Source organism: Nerophis lumbriciformis, linkage group LG22 (assembly GCF_033978685.3).
Source record: "Nerophis lumbriciformis linkage group LG22, RoL_Nlum_v2.1, whole genome shotgun sequence".
Taxonomy (NCBI): Eukaryota; Metazoa; Chordata; class Actinopteri; order Syngnathiformes; family Syngnathidae; genus Nerophis; species Nerophis lumbriciformis.
Window position 1 is genome coordinate 17,881,382 of NC_084569.2, and position 21,548 is coordinate 17,902,929.

General features: G+C 36.7%; 1 protein-coding gene across 2 annotated transcripts in view; it reads right to left on the reverse strand.

Annotated features, from left to right (window-relative positions):
• Window positions 1-15,766, reverse strand: part of LOC133615071 (ethanolamine-phosphate cytidylyltransferase-like) — a 49,324-nt gene extending 33,558 nt beyond the window's left edge. Inside the window, exon 1 of one of the 2 annotated variants that reach the window (XM_061973415.1) lies at window positions 15,451-15,766. In XM_061973415.1, coding sequence (XP_061829399.1) covers window positions 15,451-15,596 — 146 coding nt within the window. In that variant the 5' untranslated portion in view covers window positions 15,597-15,766. The remainder of the gene's footprint in view (window positions 1-15,450) is intronic. The other variant, XM_061973416.1, reaches the window with a different exon arrangement.
• Window positions 15,767-21,548: the final 5,782 nt, after the last annotated feature.

Consider the following 21,548-nt stretch of genomic DNA (forward strand, 5'->3'; position numbering starts at 1 on the left):
CTAAAAGTTCAACTGACTCTGAACTTGGTTCCAATATATGTTTTATACATTGCTTCTAAAGCGATCATGCTGGGCTATACAAGCATTTTAGAGAGGTCACGAGAAAGCTATTTGGATGCAAAACACAAACCACAAAAAGTACTCCTGCACTGTAATATCCGTTTAGCAGCAAACACATCATGACCGGTTCACTGTGAGATGATAAATGATTCATTAATGGCGCCTTTCAATGGACACCCAGTCAGACGGCACTTCAGTTTCTCCAGATAACAAAACCAAACAGTGTGCCTGAAGGAGTTACAAGCAGGAGTTACTTCATTCAAAAAATATATATTACTGCTAACACAAATTCTGTTATCTAGTCATATATTTATACGTCAGTAAAACAGTTTTTTTTTTTTCAGAATGATTAGGTCCTCTATGAAAAAAAATAATATTAATACAACCCATTAAGATTTTCAATCCGGCCCGCCGGATGTTTCCTTATGATTTTTTTAGACCTTCAACATCGAAACTGTAGCCCCAATTATGATGTGCAGTGCTATTTTCAAATGAACTCTAGAAAGTATTTAAATGTTTGGAATCTGCGCATTTGAGTAATTTACGGGTTATCACGGAAATCTACATTTGTTTATAGAGCAGCCAGCCTGAAACACAGGGTGTCAGGGACAGACGAGGAAGCAGATTTTTTACAACAAAGTTCTGCAGAACTTTATATCAGTGGATGTTTCTTATCCTTTGCGTTCAAATTTCGCTGTGTTTGTTGCATTTGTGTTGTATTTTGCTTGATTGTAAAAGATGTCGATCGAGGAGGTGGTTTGAGTAGAGGAGCGGCGTTCATATGTTGTAAATATTCAGTGATTTATTGTTTATAGTTAACATTGTTAATCCCACATTCTTTATTTTTATGTACAATCTGGGTGTCTTATTCAGTAAAATCTGGAAATTTCAGTCTGCTTTCTTGGGTGGTCTGCCATAACGTTTTTAGCACTTAATCAAGACATTATTGTGAGTTTTTGTATTAGTGTTTCTGAAAAAAAGGGACACAGGCACACATAATGTACAGCTAAATGTGTATATATATACATATATATATATCCATCCATTTTCTACCGCTTATTCCCTTCGGGGTCGCGGGGACATATACAGGTAAAAGCCAGTAAATTAGAATATTTTGAAAAACTTGATTTATTTCAGTAATTGCATTCAAAAGGTGTAACTTGTACATTATATTTATTCATTGCACACAGACTGATGCATTCAAATGTTTATTTCATTTAATTTTGATGATTTGAAGTGGCAACAAATGAAAATCCAAAATTCCGTGTGTCACAAAATTAGAATATTACTTAAGGCTAATACAAAAAAGGGATTTTTAGAAATGTTGGCCAACTGAAAAGTATGAAAATGAAAAATATGAGCATGTACAATACTCAATACTTGGTTGGAGCTCCTTTTGCCTCAATTACTGCGTTAATGCGGCGTGGCATGGAGTCGATGAGTTTCTGGCACTGCTCAGGTGTTATGAGAGCCCAGGTTGCTCTGATAGTGGCCTTCAACTCTTCTGCGTTTTTGGGTCTGGCATTCTGCATCTTCCTTTTCACAATACCCCACAGATTTTCTATGGGGCTAAGGTCAGGGGAGTTGGCGGGCCAATTTAGAACAGAAATACCATGGTCCGTAAACCAGGCACGGGTAGATTTTGCGCTGTGTGCAGGCGCCAAGTCCTGTTGGAACTTGAAATCTCCATCTCCATAGAGCAGGTCAGCAGCAGGAAGCATGAAGTGCTCTAAAACTTGCTGGTAGACGGCTGCGTTGACCCTGGATCTCAGGAAACAGAGTGGACCGACACCAGCAGATGACATGGCACCCCAAACCATCACTGATGGTGGAAACTTTACACTAGACTTCAGGCAACATGGATCCTGTGCCTCTCCTGTCTTCCTCCAGACTCTGGGACCTCGATTTCCAAAGGAAATGCAAAATTTGCTTTCGTCAGAAAACATGACTTTGGACCACTCAGCAGCAGTCCAGCTGGTGTCGGTCCACTCTGTTTTCTACCGCTTGTCTATATATATATATATATATATATATATATATATATATATATATATATATATATATATATATATATATATATATATACATATATATACACACATATATATATATATATATATATATATATATATTTACAGCTAAGTATATATACTTAGCTGTAAATATATATATATATATAGATATATATATATGTATATTAGGAATCATTAATTATAAATCTAATATTTTCAAAACCAGAACCGATTTCCAAAGGAAATGCAAAATTTGCTTTCGTCAGAAAACATGACTTTGGACCACTCAGCAGCAGTCCAGCTGGTGTCGGTCCACTCTGTTTTCTACCGCTTGTCTATATATATATATATATATATATATATATATATATATATATATACATATATATATACATATATATACACACATATATATATATATATATATATATATATATATATATTTACAGCTAAGTATATATACTTAGCTGTAAATATATATATATATATAGATATATATATATGTATATTAGGAATCATTAATTATAAATCTAATATTTTCAAAACCAGAACATAAACAACTTATTTACTAACTTTATGAGAGTCCTCTAGACATGAAGTAACACCCTTAAATCATCTTTACACTCTTTTAATCCTGAGACTGAGCCAATCAGTGGCCACGATAATAAACAGCGCTCTCTGATTGGTTTGCTCTCATCTAGTGGCCAATAATACTGTAGTATTCATATTTTTAGTTCATTTAGCCATGTTTATGCTTGAAAATGCTTAATTTAGAGCAAATATGTTGCAGAATATGCTTTAAAAACATGTAAATCCGCAATGTGCTGAAACGGCAATATTTGAAGCGTGAAAAGATTTAAAACCGATGTGTAGATTCTCATTAAAATGTAATGATAATCTTGGTACAGTCCAGTTTTATATGAAATGATAAGAACTGCAGGCAGGAAGAAAAAAATTTCCTTGGTGGAGATAATGATCAGAGATTAGTATAAGTGTCACAGCTAAACGTCAGCTGATATGTTTGGAGTGACTTTTTGTCCAGTATATGCCACATCAGCGAAGGTCAACGTGGAGGAGAACTTTACCCCTCCTTGCTGATACTTCTCTGACAAGTGACCTTTGACCCCCTTCCCAATATCTTACATGACCAATGAGAGCAGAGAGGGCAGCATCTTCAACAGGTATTAAGATTGCGCTCTCTCCTTGGAAAAGGCAGAGAACCATGTCCTAACAATATGCTCGGTGACAATTCGCACGGGGCGAGGCAGGTGTGGGCCGGTGGTGGTCGGAGGGAGAGCGGGGTTAATAGCATGCGCTGTGTTGACATTGGCTCTCTTTGCATGCTCACCCCAGCGGGTAATATTCTGGCATCCCAAACATTCTGAAACATTCCGCCAAAGAACAGATCCAAAGCCGTGCACGCATAACCGGAATTCTACGAGTGAAAGGCGCCGTAATCCGGGGCATAACTTGCGCAAAATCAAAACAATGTCCCAACAGTTTAAACAACCAAAGTTATTACTTCCCTATTACTATTATGAGACATGGACCTGTTGAATAGTGACCGTGTAAAAGTGATGTACTTCAAATTCAAAGTAACTTTGTCAATCAATCAAAGTTGACTTATATAGCCCTTAATAACAAATGTCTCAAAGGGCTGCACAAGCCACAACAACATGTAACTCTGTCAATCAATCAATCAATCAATCAATCAATCAAAGTTTACTTATATAGGCTTTAATCACAAATGTCTCAAAGGGCTGCACAAGCCACAACAACATGTAACTTTGTCAATCAATCAAAGTTTACTTACCGGTATATAGGCTTTAATCACAAATGTCTGAAAGGGCTGCACAAGCCACAACAACATGTAACTCTGTCAATCAATCAATCAATCAATCAATCAATCAATCAAAGTTTACTTATATAGGCTTTAATCACAAATGTCTCAAAGGGCTGCACAAGCCACAACAACATGTAACTTTGTCAATCAATCAAAGTTTACTTATATAGGCTTTAATCACAAATGTCTCAAAGGGCTGCACAAGCCACAACAACATGTAACTCTGTCAATCAACCAATCAATCAATCAATCAAAGTTTACTTATATAGGCTTTTATCACAAATGTCTCAAAGGGCTGCACAAGCCACAACAACATGATCCCACATCAGGGCAAGAAAAAACAACGAGAAACCTTGCAAGGGAGACCGGTGCAATGAATGTCGAGTGGATACGGTTAATAATGTGAGAGTCAATATGAATAAAATAACTTTGGCCGAAGATAGAGCTTTTAATGCTATTGTTATATCGTAATAACGCATGTTGATGACACATTTTAGCTGCGTGCCGCAGATTTGACAGCAAAAAGCGAACAACGTCTTCAACACAGAGTAGCGTCATTGTAATCGAGCCTCCAAGGTGCAGCTTCTAAATCACCAATCCTCGCCTCCATGGCAGCAAATAAATTGTGTTTATTACAAGTATTATTATCACTGGAGGACTAGAGGACGAAGAATAGCTAAACATGCTTCACTTAGACAACGCAGGATACAAAAAAAGCATAGCTAACTGCTAAGCCAGTGAACGTAAACAAGGGTGGGCGGCTTGGTGCAAATATTGACCTAATGATAACAAGTGTAGTATCTGTATATGGTTGGTACGACACAGATTAGATCAGGGTTGTCCAAACTACGGCCAAATGCAGCCCGCCAGAGTCCTCGGTGCGAGACGTCACAAGTTTAACAAGAAGCCTGGCAGGCGGTGTGTTTTGGCCTAAATTTAGTCCTCTGTGAATTGAATTGGAGCGATATTACCACCCTCTTGAGGGCGAAGATAGAATCGATGGCCAATGACCACACATTTCATTTGAAAGAGAGTTGAGCACAGCATCAATATAAATGACCGAATCCAAACAACTTTTCCCACTAATGGTGTAAATTAACTATAACCAACAAATAAAGTCAACATACGGTCGCACATAACACACCTGCAGCTCATTGAACTTTGTGGACATTATAAATAATGGATGTAGGGCTGGGCGATATATCGACATACTTGATATATCGCGGGTTTGTCTCTGTGCGATATAGAAAATGACTATATCGTGATATTCGAGTATACGTTCTCACGCAGTTGCTTTTAGCTGTGGGCATTACACTACAGGCGTTTCTCACTCTTTGCTGTCTCTCCTTCTCACAGAGACATTAAAACAAGCGCACCTTCTTACATACGTCACATACGTATACGCCCTCGCGGAACAGAGAGGTAGCAGCATTGGTAACGTTAGCTGTGGTGCGGGTGGTAATACGAGAGAAAGAAGGTGCGAATCTGGTAACAAATGAAGGAAGAATTAATTCCCAAGAAAAACAGCAGAGGGTCCATTGTCTGGCGGTGGTTTGGCTTCAAGCGGGAATATGTTGAACAGACAACAGTAATATGTCAAGTATGGGGCAAAAGCGTTGCGACAAAAAGTAGCATTACTGCTAATTTGTAGCATCATTTGAACAGTCACCCGCTAGAGAATGAAGAGTGCTTACTCCGCATGTCAACATCTCCAACAAAATGCCCTGACCCAATTGATCCTGGCGTCTTCCATTTCCACATCAATTTCGTATGAAAAAAATAGTCAACAACAGAAGGAGATAACGTCCGCAGTAACCTACCACATAGCAAAGGACATACACTATTTGATTTCCTATTATGCAGCTCATTTTTATTTGACAGTTATTGGAATATCTTGTGTGACATCATGCACAAAAGTGCACTTTATTTGTTTTAAAATATTGTAGTGGCGTTCTGAACAAAAAGTGCACTGTAGTGTAGTGTTGTTTTGATATGTCATCTTAGTGACATCATGCACAAAAAGTGCACTAATAGCTTGTTTTAAAATGTCTCAGACAATCCTGCACTTTCTGTTTTGAAATGAAATGAATGTTGTGCCACTGCTTAATAACTGTTTAATAAATACACTTTTGGTCAATTGACTTAGTTGTGATTTCCCTCTCTGCATGAAAGTTTAAAAGGAGCATATATTAATGCAGTATGAACAAGAATGTTTAATGTAGACACATAGAATCATCATACTGCTGTGATTATATGCATCAAGTGTTCATTCAAGGCTAAGGCAAAATATCGAGATATATATCGTGTATCGTGACATGGCCTAAAAATATCGATATATTTAATAAAGGCCATATCGCCCAGCCCTAGATGGATGTATAATTTTAAATTACACATATACAAATCAATTCCAGTGCATGACGGGTGTTGTGCAAACGATTCCAAAACTTTAAGATCGTCAGGGAAAGAGACAGGTAGGTAGGAGTAGAACTTTCACATACTCCAAATATTCAATGTTTTATCGTTTATACTTTATATTGCATTAGGCCCTTTTCCACCAAAACTTCAGAATTTTTTGTTTCCTGGAACCTTTGGTTCCTGGATCTATAGGTTCCTGTAAAAGTGTGTGGTTTGTGTTTTCACCGAATTTCATAGTTATTTGATAGTTCAGCGTATTTTACAACTCAGGCTGATGACGTTTGAATAGAATAGAATAGAATAGAATAGAATAGAAAGTACTTTATTGATCCCTGGGGGAAATTCAGCACCACAGTTCGCTCACAATAGACAATAATAATAATAAATAATAAAATATATATAATATATATTATATATAATATACAATATATGAATAATATAAATATATTATAGATATATTCTACATTTGGAGGAGTGGTTTAGTATATTTCTATGCTATCCATCCATCTATCCGTCCGTTCTCTACCGTTTCTCCCTCTCGAGGTCGCAGTGGGCGCTGGAGCCTATCCCAGCTGCACTTGGGCAGAAGGCGCTGTACACCCTGGACAAGTCGCCACCTCATCACAGGGCCAACACGGATAGATAGACAACATTCACACACGAGGGACAATCTAATACCATGTAAATAAACAGACAATATTAGGTCACAGTTATTTTACTAAAAAGTAAGTAATTTAAATACAAAGCAATCATATGCAAAACGATATGAGAATGGATGGATGGATAACCTAAAAATAAAGTGTACCGAATTGTTCATAAAAAGTCAGGCTTTTGCCCGCAATGTCCAACAGTCAGAAAGTTGTCCTCCCGATAAATGATGAATTTATGAGGGTCAGGTGATTCTTTTTGGTCCATTTCAGCTGTAAATAACAATATATAAATAATAAATGTTAAGGTTTATCTTACGTCGACACGTCGGCTTCAGCGTTAGCTTGTTAGACTAAACTAGACTAGACTAGACTTCCTTTTTATTGTCATTGAAATTTGAACTTTACAGTACAGATAAGAACGAAATTTTGTTGCATTAGCTCATGGTAGTGCAGGATAAAAAAGCAATAAGGTGCAGATATAAATAAATAGATTACTGTACAGATAAATAAATTGCACTTTTGCATATGCATCCACGTTTATGGATGTATGTTGTATTGTCTTTACCTTTCCAGCGAGTGAATCCATTTTTGGGGAGAATTGAGGGGATTATTTCAATGAGTTCAAGAGTCTTACGGCCTGAGGGAAGAAGCTGGAGGTTCTGCTATGGAGGCTGCGGAACCTCTTTCTAGAGACCAGCAGTGAAAACAGAGCGTTATCATTCTGTTCACTTGGGTTGAGGCTAAGAACCACACAAATGGAGTGTGACTAGGGATGATACTCGAAACCGATTTTCCCGGTTGTTCGATAAAAAAAGAACCGAGTCCTGGGACTCAAATCCCTTTTTGAGAACCGGTACCCGTTATCGAGACCACTATAGTAAAGAAAAAGAGTTGGTTCTTTATTCGAATCCCTGGGAACAAATCTCGTCCTGACCGGAAATGCCCCGTGGGACATAACAAGAAATTACGTCACATAGCTCAGTCATTAGGCGCAGATAGGGAAAGCAGGAAAAACAATGGACCGGAAAAAGCGCTCCAAGGTGTAATAAAGTTCAAAACAAAAGGTATAATCCAATGAATAACTTTACTGAGAGATTTGAGCAGGGTACAAACACATGACGAACACTTTTACGACCAACCGGAAACATAGCAACCAGGCTAGCAACGCACCTCCTTTACGGCAGCTGTCGCAACGTTCTTAAAGCAACCGCAGCACATACATATATATACAACATATCTCCCTTTTTTAACTTTTGTTTTTCTTTCCTTGTAAACAAAACAAAATCACACTGTATATGTGTTGTCTGTCTAATTATAAACAATGCAGACGAGGCGTGTTGGCTGAGTTCTTGACGTTTACTTTCACAGCGTGCTCATAACCTCATTCTTAGCTGCCGGGTGGTGACATGCAACAACACTTTTCGGGGGCTACCGCGCATACTCGTCACTCCCGTTGCATGCTGGGTAGTGTAGTTGTTATATTCCCTAGCTCATAACATCACATCTTTCCGCCTATAAAGAAATAATGTTAACTCAATAAAGTGTATTTCTTTTTTTAGCTTTAACTTTTCATTTTTTAGCATTGTAACCACATTTGCAAACAACTTTTCTCTTCATAGAATTTTCTTTCAATAAAGAAATAAAGTGCAAAAATGTCAAAGCATCATAACAAACAGTTATGTCAAATAGCAGCAGAAGTGCACTTTTTGGACAGCTGTATTATTTTCAGTTTTGTGTCCAAGGGACTGATTTTATTTAACACTATATTATTATTTATACACCTATAGTGATCACAGAGACAGGTTGTTTTTGTGTTACTGTATATATTTGTTTTTCTGGAAAAATCCCACTTAATATACTTTGGGTAACAACAGTCAATATTTATTTATTTTATTTTATTTTTTTAGGGGGGTAACAGTCAATATTTATTTATTTATTAGATTTTATTTTTTTCTTATATAATAAAAGTGAGCTTTTGTTAAACCAAATATTGTGTGTTTTTTTCCATATACAACAACCTATCTGGACTCGATAAGAGAATCGATAAGGAATCGGTTCGAATAGGCTCGAACTCGATAATTTCTTATCAAACATCATCCCTAAGTGTGACTGACTACTCTTAGGACATGTATTAAAGTCCATCCATCCATTCTCTACCGCTTGTCTTGCTCGGGGTCGCGGGAGTTGCCAGAGCCTATCCCAGCTGCACTCGGACGAAAGGCGGGGTACACCCTGGACAAGTCGCCACTTCATCGCAGGGCCAACACAGACAGACAGACAACATTCACACACTAGGGCCAAATTAGTGTTGCCGATCAACCTATCCGCAGTTGCAGGTCTTTGAAGGTGGAAGCTGGAGTACCCAGAGCCATGGGGAGAACATGCAAACTCCACACAGAAAGACCCTGAGCCCGGGGATCGAACCCAGCACCTTAGTATTGTGAGGCACACGCACTAACCCCTGTTTCAAAGTGCTGCCCGTAATGTAATAAAGTAAATAGTTAATATTTGATGTTATTTACCCTTGTTCCACTCGTGTGCTGCCTCCTTTTTTTCCACATTTATCTAACAAAGTCCGAGTAGTAAGCAGCTGAGGTCGCTGCTTCGAGTCCAGGTTCGCACTACTCCGTAAATACGTTTAAAAGAGTCTGTCCACTTCTTATAGCTTTCCCTGACAAAATTAAGTTTGTAAAAACTAATAAACAACAATAAACTGCATGTAGTTTAAAAACTACGGCTGAGTAAAAACACTCCAAAATAGTTCCACGGATCAGCGTTTTTCAGCACAAAGATGCCCCACAAAAGTTCCTGCATTTTGAAAGCTCCTTCCGTTCTTCTTTCTCACTGTTGTCAAGTTTGTTATGATAAAAATACACAAGAAATAAGAAATAAACAAGGCGGCGCATATATTTAAATGGTGGTCGTGTGTTTGAAAAACATGTTTTAGGAACGCTCCTAACTGTGTTCAACCTTGGACAAGTCCCAACTAGCTAGGAGGAAGTCCGAAAGGTTCCTGAAGAACTAAATCTACCCGGGTAGTTTTTGGTGGAAACACGGGGGGGGACTTTATTTAGTGGGAAAGTTCCTGAAAAAGTTCCTGCGGTGGAAAAGGTCCCATTGTCGTCAGGGTCTGATGTGGTGGGGGGGTTGTTAAAGTTGAAGTAGTTGAAGGTATGTCTTGTTGTTCAATCTGTTATAGCTTGCTTTGAAGGGGAACTGCATTATTTTTGGTATTTTGCCTATTTTTTATAATCCTTATGTAAGACAAGAAAACATTTTTTTATTTTTTTTAATGCATTTTATATAGTAAATAAATGTGATTAAAAGTCAGCTTACAACTTAGAACGGCACACATAGTTGTAATAAATAATAATTAAAAAAACAACTGAAGTTAGTGTAGTGATTTCGATATCAAATGTATTTATATGTTTATTTCATTACATTACACTTATATTTAATATCTATATAAGTACACGTACTTCAGTACTGTATAGCATAAATATATACTGTATATAAATAAATATATACACGTACAGTATAATATATGTATATAGTATATTAATACAACATGTATATATTATGTACACAAATATATATATGTATAGGCTATATATATGTATATGTATATTGTTACTTTACATGCAGTCAGCTTTCAGCCCCCGGCCAATTTTTTCTATCCCAATGCGGCCCCTGAGTCAAAAAGTCTGAAAAGTTTAGATCAAAACTTTTTATCATAACAATTTATTTTCATTATTGTTAACAAACAAAGGAAATACGAGCCAATAGTAGTTTTCACTTTAGTTTATTTATTTTGCATTACTTTATTATGAATTGTGTATGAAATAAAAACACCACCATCCTGTGTTTTGTCGGATTACAGTTGTGAACAAAAATGTAATCGTTTATTGATCTTGAAAGAAATTAGTACCAACACTGGTACCAACAATACTGCCCCTTATACTACAGTACTTGGTGATATTAGATTGGTACCCAAATTTGAAGAATCAAAACAACAGAAGAATAAGTGCTGAGTCTATTTTAACAGAAGTGTAGATTGAACTATGTTACAACAGAAGTAACCAAATATTAAAAGTAAATTAGCAAATGGATTAATAATAGTTTTTAGAAAATAATACAACTGGAAATGGCTCAATATATTACCACATACGTCAGCAGCTAAAATAGCATACCTGTTTTAAAATGGTTCTAATATTATAATATATCGTTATATATCGTTATCGCAAGAGGCTGCAATATATATCGTAACGTAGTTGCGAATGCAACTGGGATAGGCTTTAGTCACCCCGAGAGGGACAAGAGGTAGAAAATAAATGGAAATGGACAAATTGAGTTACAGTTAGCTGTCCAATGAAAAATACCGACTTATGCAATAATATTTCATTACTGCTACTTTTCTTACCTAATTTGACCCCACAATCCTGTTATTGAATTTCCCCCAGGGATCAATAAAGTACTTTCTATTCTATTCTATTCTATTCTACAAACCCCGTTTCCATATGAGTTGGGAAATTGTGTTAGCTGTAAATATAAACGGAATGCTATGATTTGCAAATCCTTTTCAACCCATATTCAATTGAATGCACTACAAAGACAACATATTTGATGTTCAAACTCATAAACTTTTTTTTTTTTTTTGCAAATAATCATTAACTTAGAATTTCATGGCTGCAACACGTGCCTAAGTAGTTGGGAAAGGGCATGTTCACCACTGTGTTACATGGCCTTTCCTTTTAACAACACTCAGTAAACGTTTGGGAACTGAGGAGACACATTTTTGAAGCTTCTCAGGTGGAATTCTTTCCCATTCTTGCTTGACGTACAGTTTAAGTTGTTCAACAGTCCTGGGGTCTCCGTTGTGGTATTTTAGGCTTCATAATGCGCCACACATTTTCAATGGGAGACAGGTCTGGACTACAGGCAGGCCAGTCTAGTACCCGCACACTTTTACTATGAAGCCACGTTGATGTAACACGTGGCTTGGCATTGTCTTGCTGAAATAAGCAGGGGCGTCCATGGTAACGTTGCTTGGATGGCAACATATGTTGCTCCAAAACCTGTATGTACCTTTCAGCATTAATGGCGCCTTCACAGATGTGTAAGTTACCCATGTCTTGGGCACTAATACACCCCCATACCATCACAGATGCTGGCTTTTCAACTTTGCGCCTATAACTATCCGGATGGTTCATTTCCTCTTTGGTCCGGAGGACACGACGTCCACAGTTTCCAAAAACAATTTGAAATGTGGACTCGTCAGACCACAGAGCACTTTACCACTTTGCATCAGTCCATCTTAGATGAGCTCAGGCCCAGCGAAGCCAACGGTGTTTCTGGGTGTTGTTGCTAAACGGTTTTTGCCTTGCATAGGAGAGTTTTAACTTGCACTTACAGATGTAGCTACCAACTGTAGTTACTGACAGTGGGTTTCTGAAGTGTTCCTGAGCCCATGTGGTGATATCCTTTACACACTGATGTCGCTTGTTGATGCAGTACAGCCTGAGGGATCGAAGGTCACGGGCTTAGCTGCTTACGTGCAGTGATTTCTCCAGATTCTCTGAACCCTTTGATGAAATTACGGACCGTAGATGGTGAAATCCCTAAATTCCTTGCAATAGCTGGTTGAGAAAGGTTTTTCTTAAACTGTTCAACAATTTGCTCACGCATTTGTTGACAAAGTGGTGACCCTTGCCCCATCCTTGTTTGTGAATGACTGAGCATTTCATGGAATCTACTTTTATACCCAATCATGGCACCCACCTGTTCCCAATTTGCCTGTTCACCTGTGGGATGTTCCAAATAAGTGTTTGATGAGCATTCCTCAACTTTATCAGTATTTATTGCCACCATTGCCAACTTCTTTGTCACGTGTTGCTGGCATCAAATTCTAAAGTTAATGATTATTTGCAAAAAAAAAAAAAGTTTATCACTTTGAACATCAAATATGTTGTCTTTGTAGCATATTCAACTGATTATGGTTTGAAAAGAATTTGCAAATCATTGTATTTCGTTTATATTTGCATCTAACACAATTTCCCAACTCATACGGAAACGGGGTTTGTATAAGGCAAAATATATTATATAAGACAAAAACTATCACAGTACTTTTTTTTGTTACATTGTTTAATGAGGGGAAAAAAGACATTTGACAAGAATACATTCCGAATTTTTATTAATGATAAACTTTGCGTTTTACAACTAAGAATACTTTTTTTAAAGAAATCTGTGTATTACGAGAATGAAGTAATAGTGCAGTATTATGAAAGGAAACCTCTGTAACCTTATAAAAGAGGCCATAATTTATACATTTTATACAAAAACATTGGAATTTACTATTGTACTTGACAATTTACAGAAAGGAATAAACTGTTTCAAGAAAAAAAAGTTGTATATTATGAGGACAAAGTTGTTTTGTTGTGGGAAAATAAAAGTTATTATAAAAATGTAAATTTATGAGAGAAAAAAGAATAACATCTACGATGATAAACAGTCGTTTAATTTTTCATTGGACAGTTAACTGTAACTCAATTTGTCCATTTCCATTTATTTTCTACCTCTTGTCCCTCTCGGGGTGACTAAAGCCTATCCCAGTTGCATTCGCAACTACGTTACGATATATATTGCAGCTTCTTGCGATGACGATATATAACGATATATTATAATATTAGAACCATTTTAAAACAGGTATGCTATTTTAGCTGCTGACGTATGTGGTAATATATTGAGTCATTTCCAGTTGTATTATTTTCTAAAAACTGTTATTAATCCATTTTCTAATTTACTTTTAATATTTGGTTACTTCTGTTGTAACATAGTTCAATCTATGTACTTCATTAGGTACACCTGCACAACCCATTGCTACATCTGGATCGCTACAAATGCAGTCTTGTTTACTGTACCTCTCTGGCCACTTCATTAGGCACACCTGCACAACACATTCCAACATCTGTGCTTCATTGGCATTCTGTGTGTTGCGCAACGGCACCGCATCATGCCTTTCAGCTGTTCCTAATCATTTGTCCCGCCCCCTTGTCGGTGGACACAATGTTAGGAACCCCTCCAACCCCCTACAGTGCTCTGCCACAGCAGAGTCACAATAGTAAACTAGTGCCAGCAAGTTTATATAAATTATATATATATATATATATATATATATATATATATATATATATATATATATACAGCCCGGCCCCCGGCCAAATTGTTTTAACCCAATGCGGCCCCCGAGTCAAAAAGTTTGGGGACCCCTTGTTGTGTTTTTAGTGTTTTCATGCTTTCTCCTCTTGTCTACACCTGTGCTTTTAGTGATTTCTCCTCGGCGGGGGGCGGACCTTGATGCACACCTGCTCGCAATTAGCACTCCGGTATTTAGGCACGTCACGGTCAGCTTGGCCTCGCCGGTTGTTGTCTCCTGCACCTCCCACGTGCATGTGCCTGCTTCACTTCATCAGTCCCGGTATGTTGCCTCTCCTTATTCCTGTAATCCCTCACCTCTTTGTGTTTGCTTCCTAGCCCCCCCCTGAGGTAAAGAGGATTTGGTGTTGGACTTTTTGCTGTGTTCAGTGCGCCCTGGCCTTTTTCCCTGCCGACCACTGTGGAACCTGTTTTTGTTTGTTTATTCACTTTTTGCCCCATCGCCTTTTGTTACACTTGTTGGATTTATTAAATATTCCCCTTTTTATAATTCAACCTTGCCTCTAGTCTCTGCATCCTGGGATCACCTTGATCAGGTCCTAACACCCCTGGGCTAGAGTCATATCAAAGACTATAAAAATGGGACCCATTACGTCCCTGCTTGACACTCAGCATCAAGGGTTTGGAATTGGGGGTTATTAAATCAACAAAAATGATTCCCGGGCGCAGCCACCGCTGCTGCTCACTGCTCACTGCGTCAATTGCAGAGGATAATCTCACCACACCTAGTGCGTGTGTGACAATCATTGGTACTTTAACTTTAACTTTATTATGCATAATGTGAGTGATGGTCAGTTAAACCTGCAGAATGTTTATAATATGTTTATAATAACGACTTATACTTGCTGGCACTAGTTTACTATTGTGACTCTGCTGTGGCAGAGCACTGTAGGGGGTTGGAGGGGTTCCTAATATTGTGTCCACCGACAAGGGGGCGGGACAAATGATTAGGAACAGCTGAAAGGCATGATGCGGTGCCGTTGCGCAACACACAGAATGCCAATGAAGCACAGATGTTGGAATGTGTTGTGCAGGTGTGCCTAATGAAGTGGCCAGAGAGGTACAGTAAACAAGACTGCATTTGTAGCGATCCAGATGTGGCAATGGGTTGTGCAGGTGTACCTAATGAAGTGGCCAGTGAGGTACAGTTAAAGACTGCAGCAGGCCTTTTTTTTGGTCCCCCTTTCAGTCTTTCATGTAACGACATGTCAACGTAAAAAATGATTAAAATAAGTCAAGTGCCCCGTAAGATACTCACCAACCATCGCACCACACCAGGACCCTTCGCCTCCTCTTTTCCGGACTACACGATGTAGCTACGGGTGTCGAGCCCGCGTCCTTCCCGGCCAGTGTGCTAACCTGGTGGGGGTGCCTGTGGTGGTTGTGGTGTCCGTTTTTGATCATGTTTCAAATGCTCCACCTTAAAAGCCCCTTCGCCCCACTTTCGTGGGGTCGTGACAGCCTCGTGTGAGGCGGAGTATCCGGAGGCAGGTTGTGTTACAGCGGCAACCGTACGCTGCGTCAACGCCTCCCGCCCGCCCTCCTTTCACCGGGCAACACACCGAACGCCTGATGTGTCAAGTCGCCCGGAAGAAGCAAGATAAGTGCTCGGAAAAGGAGAAGCACCGGGGTTATGTCTCGTCTGTGCTGCTTTTATTTTGAAAGGGTGTTAATAGGAAACACTGTGTCCCAAAGGTAGCTTTACACCGGTCAAATCACGCGATGAGCTGCCATGTTGTTACATAATTACGCTGCTCCATGCTGAATTACCATAGTAGCGGAAACACGAACTGCCAATTAAAAAAACGTTTTTGTTTTTTTCCTATATTACCTTTATTTCACATCATTTGGCCTAGTTTAATGTACACTTCGAATAAACAATATAGGAAATGCAAAATGAAAAGAAAAGATGCATAGATGTTATTAATATCTAATAATAATTATTATTATTAATAAAAAGGCATAAAATAATGAATGTTTCACATAAGTTGGTGTCATTTGACGTACAGTTCAAAAACTAATGTATAGGAAATGGAAAACACAAATAAAATATGATGCAATGAAAACATAATACCATAATAATAATAGGTTGATGGTTATTCATTAATACTTAATCATAATAATAATAATTATTAATAATAATTCATAAAATAATGCATTCTCTCACATAATTTGGCCTGATATGATGTACAGTTTAAATAAAAATATATATAAAATGGAAATTGCAAAAAAATATGAAGTAATAACAAATATTGATGATAACAATAATAATAATAATAGAATGATGGATAATAATAATTATTTTTTACAATAGTTACTCATTACTATTTCATGATTATTAATCATATTAATACTGTACAAAATAATAATAGGATAATAATAGGTTCATGGTTATTCTTTTAATACTTAATAATATTTATTATTATTTTTATTAATAATTCATAAAATCATGCATTCTCTCACATAATTTGGCCTGATATGATGTACAGTTTAAATAAAAATATATATAAAATGGAAATTGCAAAAAAATATGAAGTAATAACAAATATTGATGATAACAATAATAATAATAATAGAATGATGGATAATAATTATTATTTTTTACAATAGTTACTCATTACTATTTCATGATTATTAATCATATTAATACTGTACAAAATAATAATAGGTTAATAATAGGTTCATGGTTATTCTTTTAATACTTAATAATATTTATTATTATTTTTATTAATAATTCATAAAATCATGCATTCTCCCACATAATTTGGCCTGATATGATGTACAGTTTAAATAAAAATATATATAAAATGGAAATTGCAAAAAAATATGAAGTAATAACAAATATTGATGATAACAATAACAATAATAATAGAATGATGGATAATAATAATTATTTTTTACAATAGTTACTCTTTACTATTTAATGATTAATCATATTAATACTGTACAAAATAATAATAGGTTAATAATAGGTTCATGGTTATTCTTTTAATACTTAATAATATTTATTATTATTTTTATTAATAATTCATAAAATCATGCATTTTTCCACATTATTTGGCCCGATTTTATGTACAGTTTAAATAAAAATATATATGAAATGGAAATTGCAAAAAAATATGAAGTAATAAAAAATATTGATGATAATAATAATGATAATAGAATGATGGATTATGATTATTATTATTTACAATAATTACTCATTTCTATTTAATGATTATTAATAATATTAATACTATACAAAATAATGCATTTTTCACATAATCTGGCATAATTCAATACAAATGTAATAAAAAAATACAAATAAAATGCGATTTAATAAAACGTTATAATAATAGGATGATGGCTAGTTTTATCCATTTTATACCACTTGTCCCTTTTATTGATAGTAATTGTTTAAAAAAATGCATGAAATAATGCATTTAGTGTAGTTTGACATACAGTTCAAATAAATAATATAGATGTTAGTATGTTAGTATAATAATAATAATAGGATGATGAATGTGTATTATCATTTAATAATAATTGATCATAAAGATGATACAGAAATTAATGCATTTTCACATAATTTGACGTGCAGCTCAAACAAATAATTTGAAATAATTCTAATTTGATAAAAAAGTTTGATTAAAAATATATCTGAAATGGAATATACAAATAACATATGACGTAATAAACATAATAATAGGATGATGGATGATAATAATTGTTATTTAACAATAATAATAATGATTATAGTAACAACAAAAATAATAGCAATGCATACAAATCTGAAGATGCTTTATGACAAAAATGTCTAAGAAAAGTTAAATATGAATATACCGTATGAATGAAGAACATATAAAGGGCATCCCATTGAATCTGCTAAACTAGTAATTACATTTTATTGCCAGCAGAGAGCGCAACAGAGTTATATATCACACAGCAGCCATTCAATTTGCGTCTTGCTCCATTCTTTATACATGTCGATAGATACTTGATCTATCTATCTATCTATCTATCTATCTATCTATCTATCTATCTATCTATCTATATATATATCTATCTATCTATCTATCTATCTACCCATCAAGTCAACAAAATATTTGCATCTATCAGTCCATCAAATATTACAAATGTATGATTATTTATTTAATATCTTTTTTTGACCTGATATATAACAATGTTCATATATATTATTACAAGATACATATCAAATATCATAGCATTCACATATACTCACAATAATAAACTTACGCATTAACACAACTGTATGCCACTATTATTTTGGTTGAGAAAAAATATACAGATATAGATTGAGTGCATCTGGAAACACACAATACTCCGAATTGACAATGTGAACAAGTTTTTATTACATATTTTTGAAAACACATTAAAAATGAAAAACTAAGAAAACATAAGTATTCAAAGCCTTTGCTCAATACTTTGTTGATGCATCTTTGGCAGCAATTTCAAGTCTTTTTGAACACGATGCCACAAGCTTGGCACACCTATTTTTGGGCAGTTTCGCCCATTCTTCTTTGCAGCACCTCCCAAGATCCATCAGGTTGGATGGGAAGCGTTGGTGCACAGCCATTTTCAGATCTCTCCAGAGATGTTCAATGGGATTCAGGTCTGGGCTCTGGCTGGGCCACTCAAGGACATTTACAGAGTTGTCCTGAAGCCATCCCTTTGATATCTTGGCTGTGTGCTTAGGGTCGTTGTCCTGCTAAAAAAGATGAACCGTCACCACAGTCTGTGTTCAAGAGGAGCGCTCTGGAGCAGATTTTGATCCAGGATGTCATCTTTCCCTCTATCCTGACTAGTCTCCCGGTGCCTGTCGCTGAAAACAACCCCACAGCATGATGCTACCACTGTAGGGATGGTATTGGCCTGGTGATGAGCAGTGCCTGGTTTCCTCTAAACATGCCTGGCATTCACGCCAAAGAGTTCAATCTTTGTCTCATCAGACCAGATCATTTTGTTTTCATGGTCTGAGACTCCCCCAGGTGCATTTTTGGCAAACTTTTACAAAGGAACGGCTTCCGTCTGGTCACTCTACCATACAGGCCTGATTGGTGGATTGCTGCAGAAAGGTTGTCCCTCTGGAAGGTTCTCTTCTCTCCACAAAGGAATGCTGTAGCTCTGACAGAGTGACCATCGGGTTCTTGGTCCCCTCCCTGACTAGGGCCCTTCTACCTCGATCGCTCAGTTTTGACGGCGGACCAGCTCTCGGAAGAATCCTGGTGGTTCCAAACGTCCCCCATTTACGGGTGATGGAGGCCACAGCGCTCTTTGGGCACCTAAAGGCAGCAGATATTTTTCTATACCCTTCCCCAGATGTGTGCCTCGAGGCAATCCTGTCTCGGAGATTTACAGACACCTCCTTTGACTATATTATTGGTTAACTCTATCATGTACTGTCAAGTGTAGGATCCTATATATACACAGGTGTGTTTTTAAAAAAAAATCATGTCCCACCAAATGAATTTAACACAGGTGGGCTCCAATTAGGCTGCAGGGACAATCTCAAGGAGGATCAGTTGAAAATGGATGCACCTCTTCTCATTTTTGAGCTTCATGGCCAAGGCTGTGAATACTTATGTACATGTGATTTCTTAGTTGTTTATTTTTGATATATTTGCAAAAAATTCCAAATAAAAAAATATTTTCACATTGTCATTATAGAGAATTGTCTGTAGTAGAATTGTGAGGACAAACTTTTATTATTTTTATCACATTTATGTAAACATATTTGTATCAGGCTCGTCACTGTCAGTTTGGTTATGTTCGGGTTTTTCTCTGTGTTTGTGTTTTATTCATTTTTATTTTGGAGCGGTACAGCTCGGTTGGTAAAGTGGCCGTGCCAGCAACTTGAGGGTTCCGGGTTCGATCTCCAACCTAGTCACTGCCGTTGTGTCCTTGGGCAAGACACTTTACCCACCTTCTCCCAGTGCCACCCACACTGGTTTAAATGTAATTTAGATATTGGGTTTCACTATGTAAAGTGCTTTGAGTCACTAGAGAAAAGCGCTATATAAATTCAATTCAATTTCCTGTCAGCGCTCTTATTTTGGTTCCATTTCCTGCACACACCTGGTGGCAATTGCCAATCAGGTTACTATTTATGCCTGCCTCACCCTCCAGTCAGGGCTTGAGGATTGTTTGTGGTTTGCTGTCTCCTGGTTCCTTGTATCCTGTATCCTGTTTCCTGTTTGCTGTGTCCAGTTCTCCTTGATTCCTGTATTCTGTATTCTGTTGCCTGGTTCCTGGTTCCTGGTTCCTGATACCTGGTTCCTGTTTTCCTGCATTTCCTTTGGACATTAAAATCACATTTTCCTGCATCAAGCCTGCCATCTCTGCATCTTGGGGTTCGTCACCAACACTTCCTGACAATCCGTTTGGTTTGGTACCTTGCTGATGCTAAAACAATATCTTAATAGCAAAACAAACAGCTAATGCCAGCATTGTTATTGTTCGGAATAATAAGGGTAGAGCTGTTATTAAACCCCAGTAAGTCGAATTACAAAATGCGTAGTGCAACGAGTACAATACACGCTTTATGGGGACCGACAAACGGATTTGTGTGTAAAATCTAGCATTAACCGATTATTTTGCAAGCAAGAGTAATGTTTTTAACGTCAGTAAGATAGCAAAATAAACAGATAAGGTTAAATAAAGTAATAAAATATACTTCCTAAGCTATGTACGCTTGTTTTTTTACTTTGTTGTACCAGTCCATCATTTGCCATCACACTGCTAAAATCTTTATTTTTGTCAAAATGTGTTTTGTTTTTTTACCCAAATCAACTCTTTGTGATTTAGGTAAAATCACCCACAACCTCAGAGTATTGAATCATGTGATTTTTTTATTTTTTATTTTTTATTTTTTATTTTATTTTATTTTTTTTAAGATAATGGCCAATGAGAAATAAAAGACTTTGGAACATGCCTTTGTGACTTTAAGCAAGATATGGTGACACTTTATTTTGAAAACGACGACATAAGAGTGACATGAGCGAGTCATAAACATGACATGGGATGTGTCATGAACATTTTTATGACACTTTGAAGTCACGTGATCAGGTTTATGACAGACTCTTATGTAGGCACCTTCAAAATAAAAGTGTTACCATATTAGGGTTGTACGGCAGTGGTTCTCAACCTTTTTTCAGTGATGTACCCCCTGTGAAATTGTTTTTAATTCAAGTACCCCCTAATCAGAGCAAAGCATTTTTGGTTGAAAAAAAAAGATAAATAAGTAAAATACAGCACTATGCCATCAGTTTCTGATTTATTAAATAGTATAACAGTGCAAAATATTGCTCATTTGTAGTGGTCTTTCTTGAACTATTTGGAAAAAAAGATAGTTTTTTA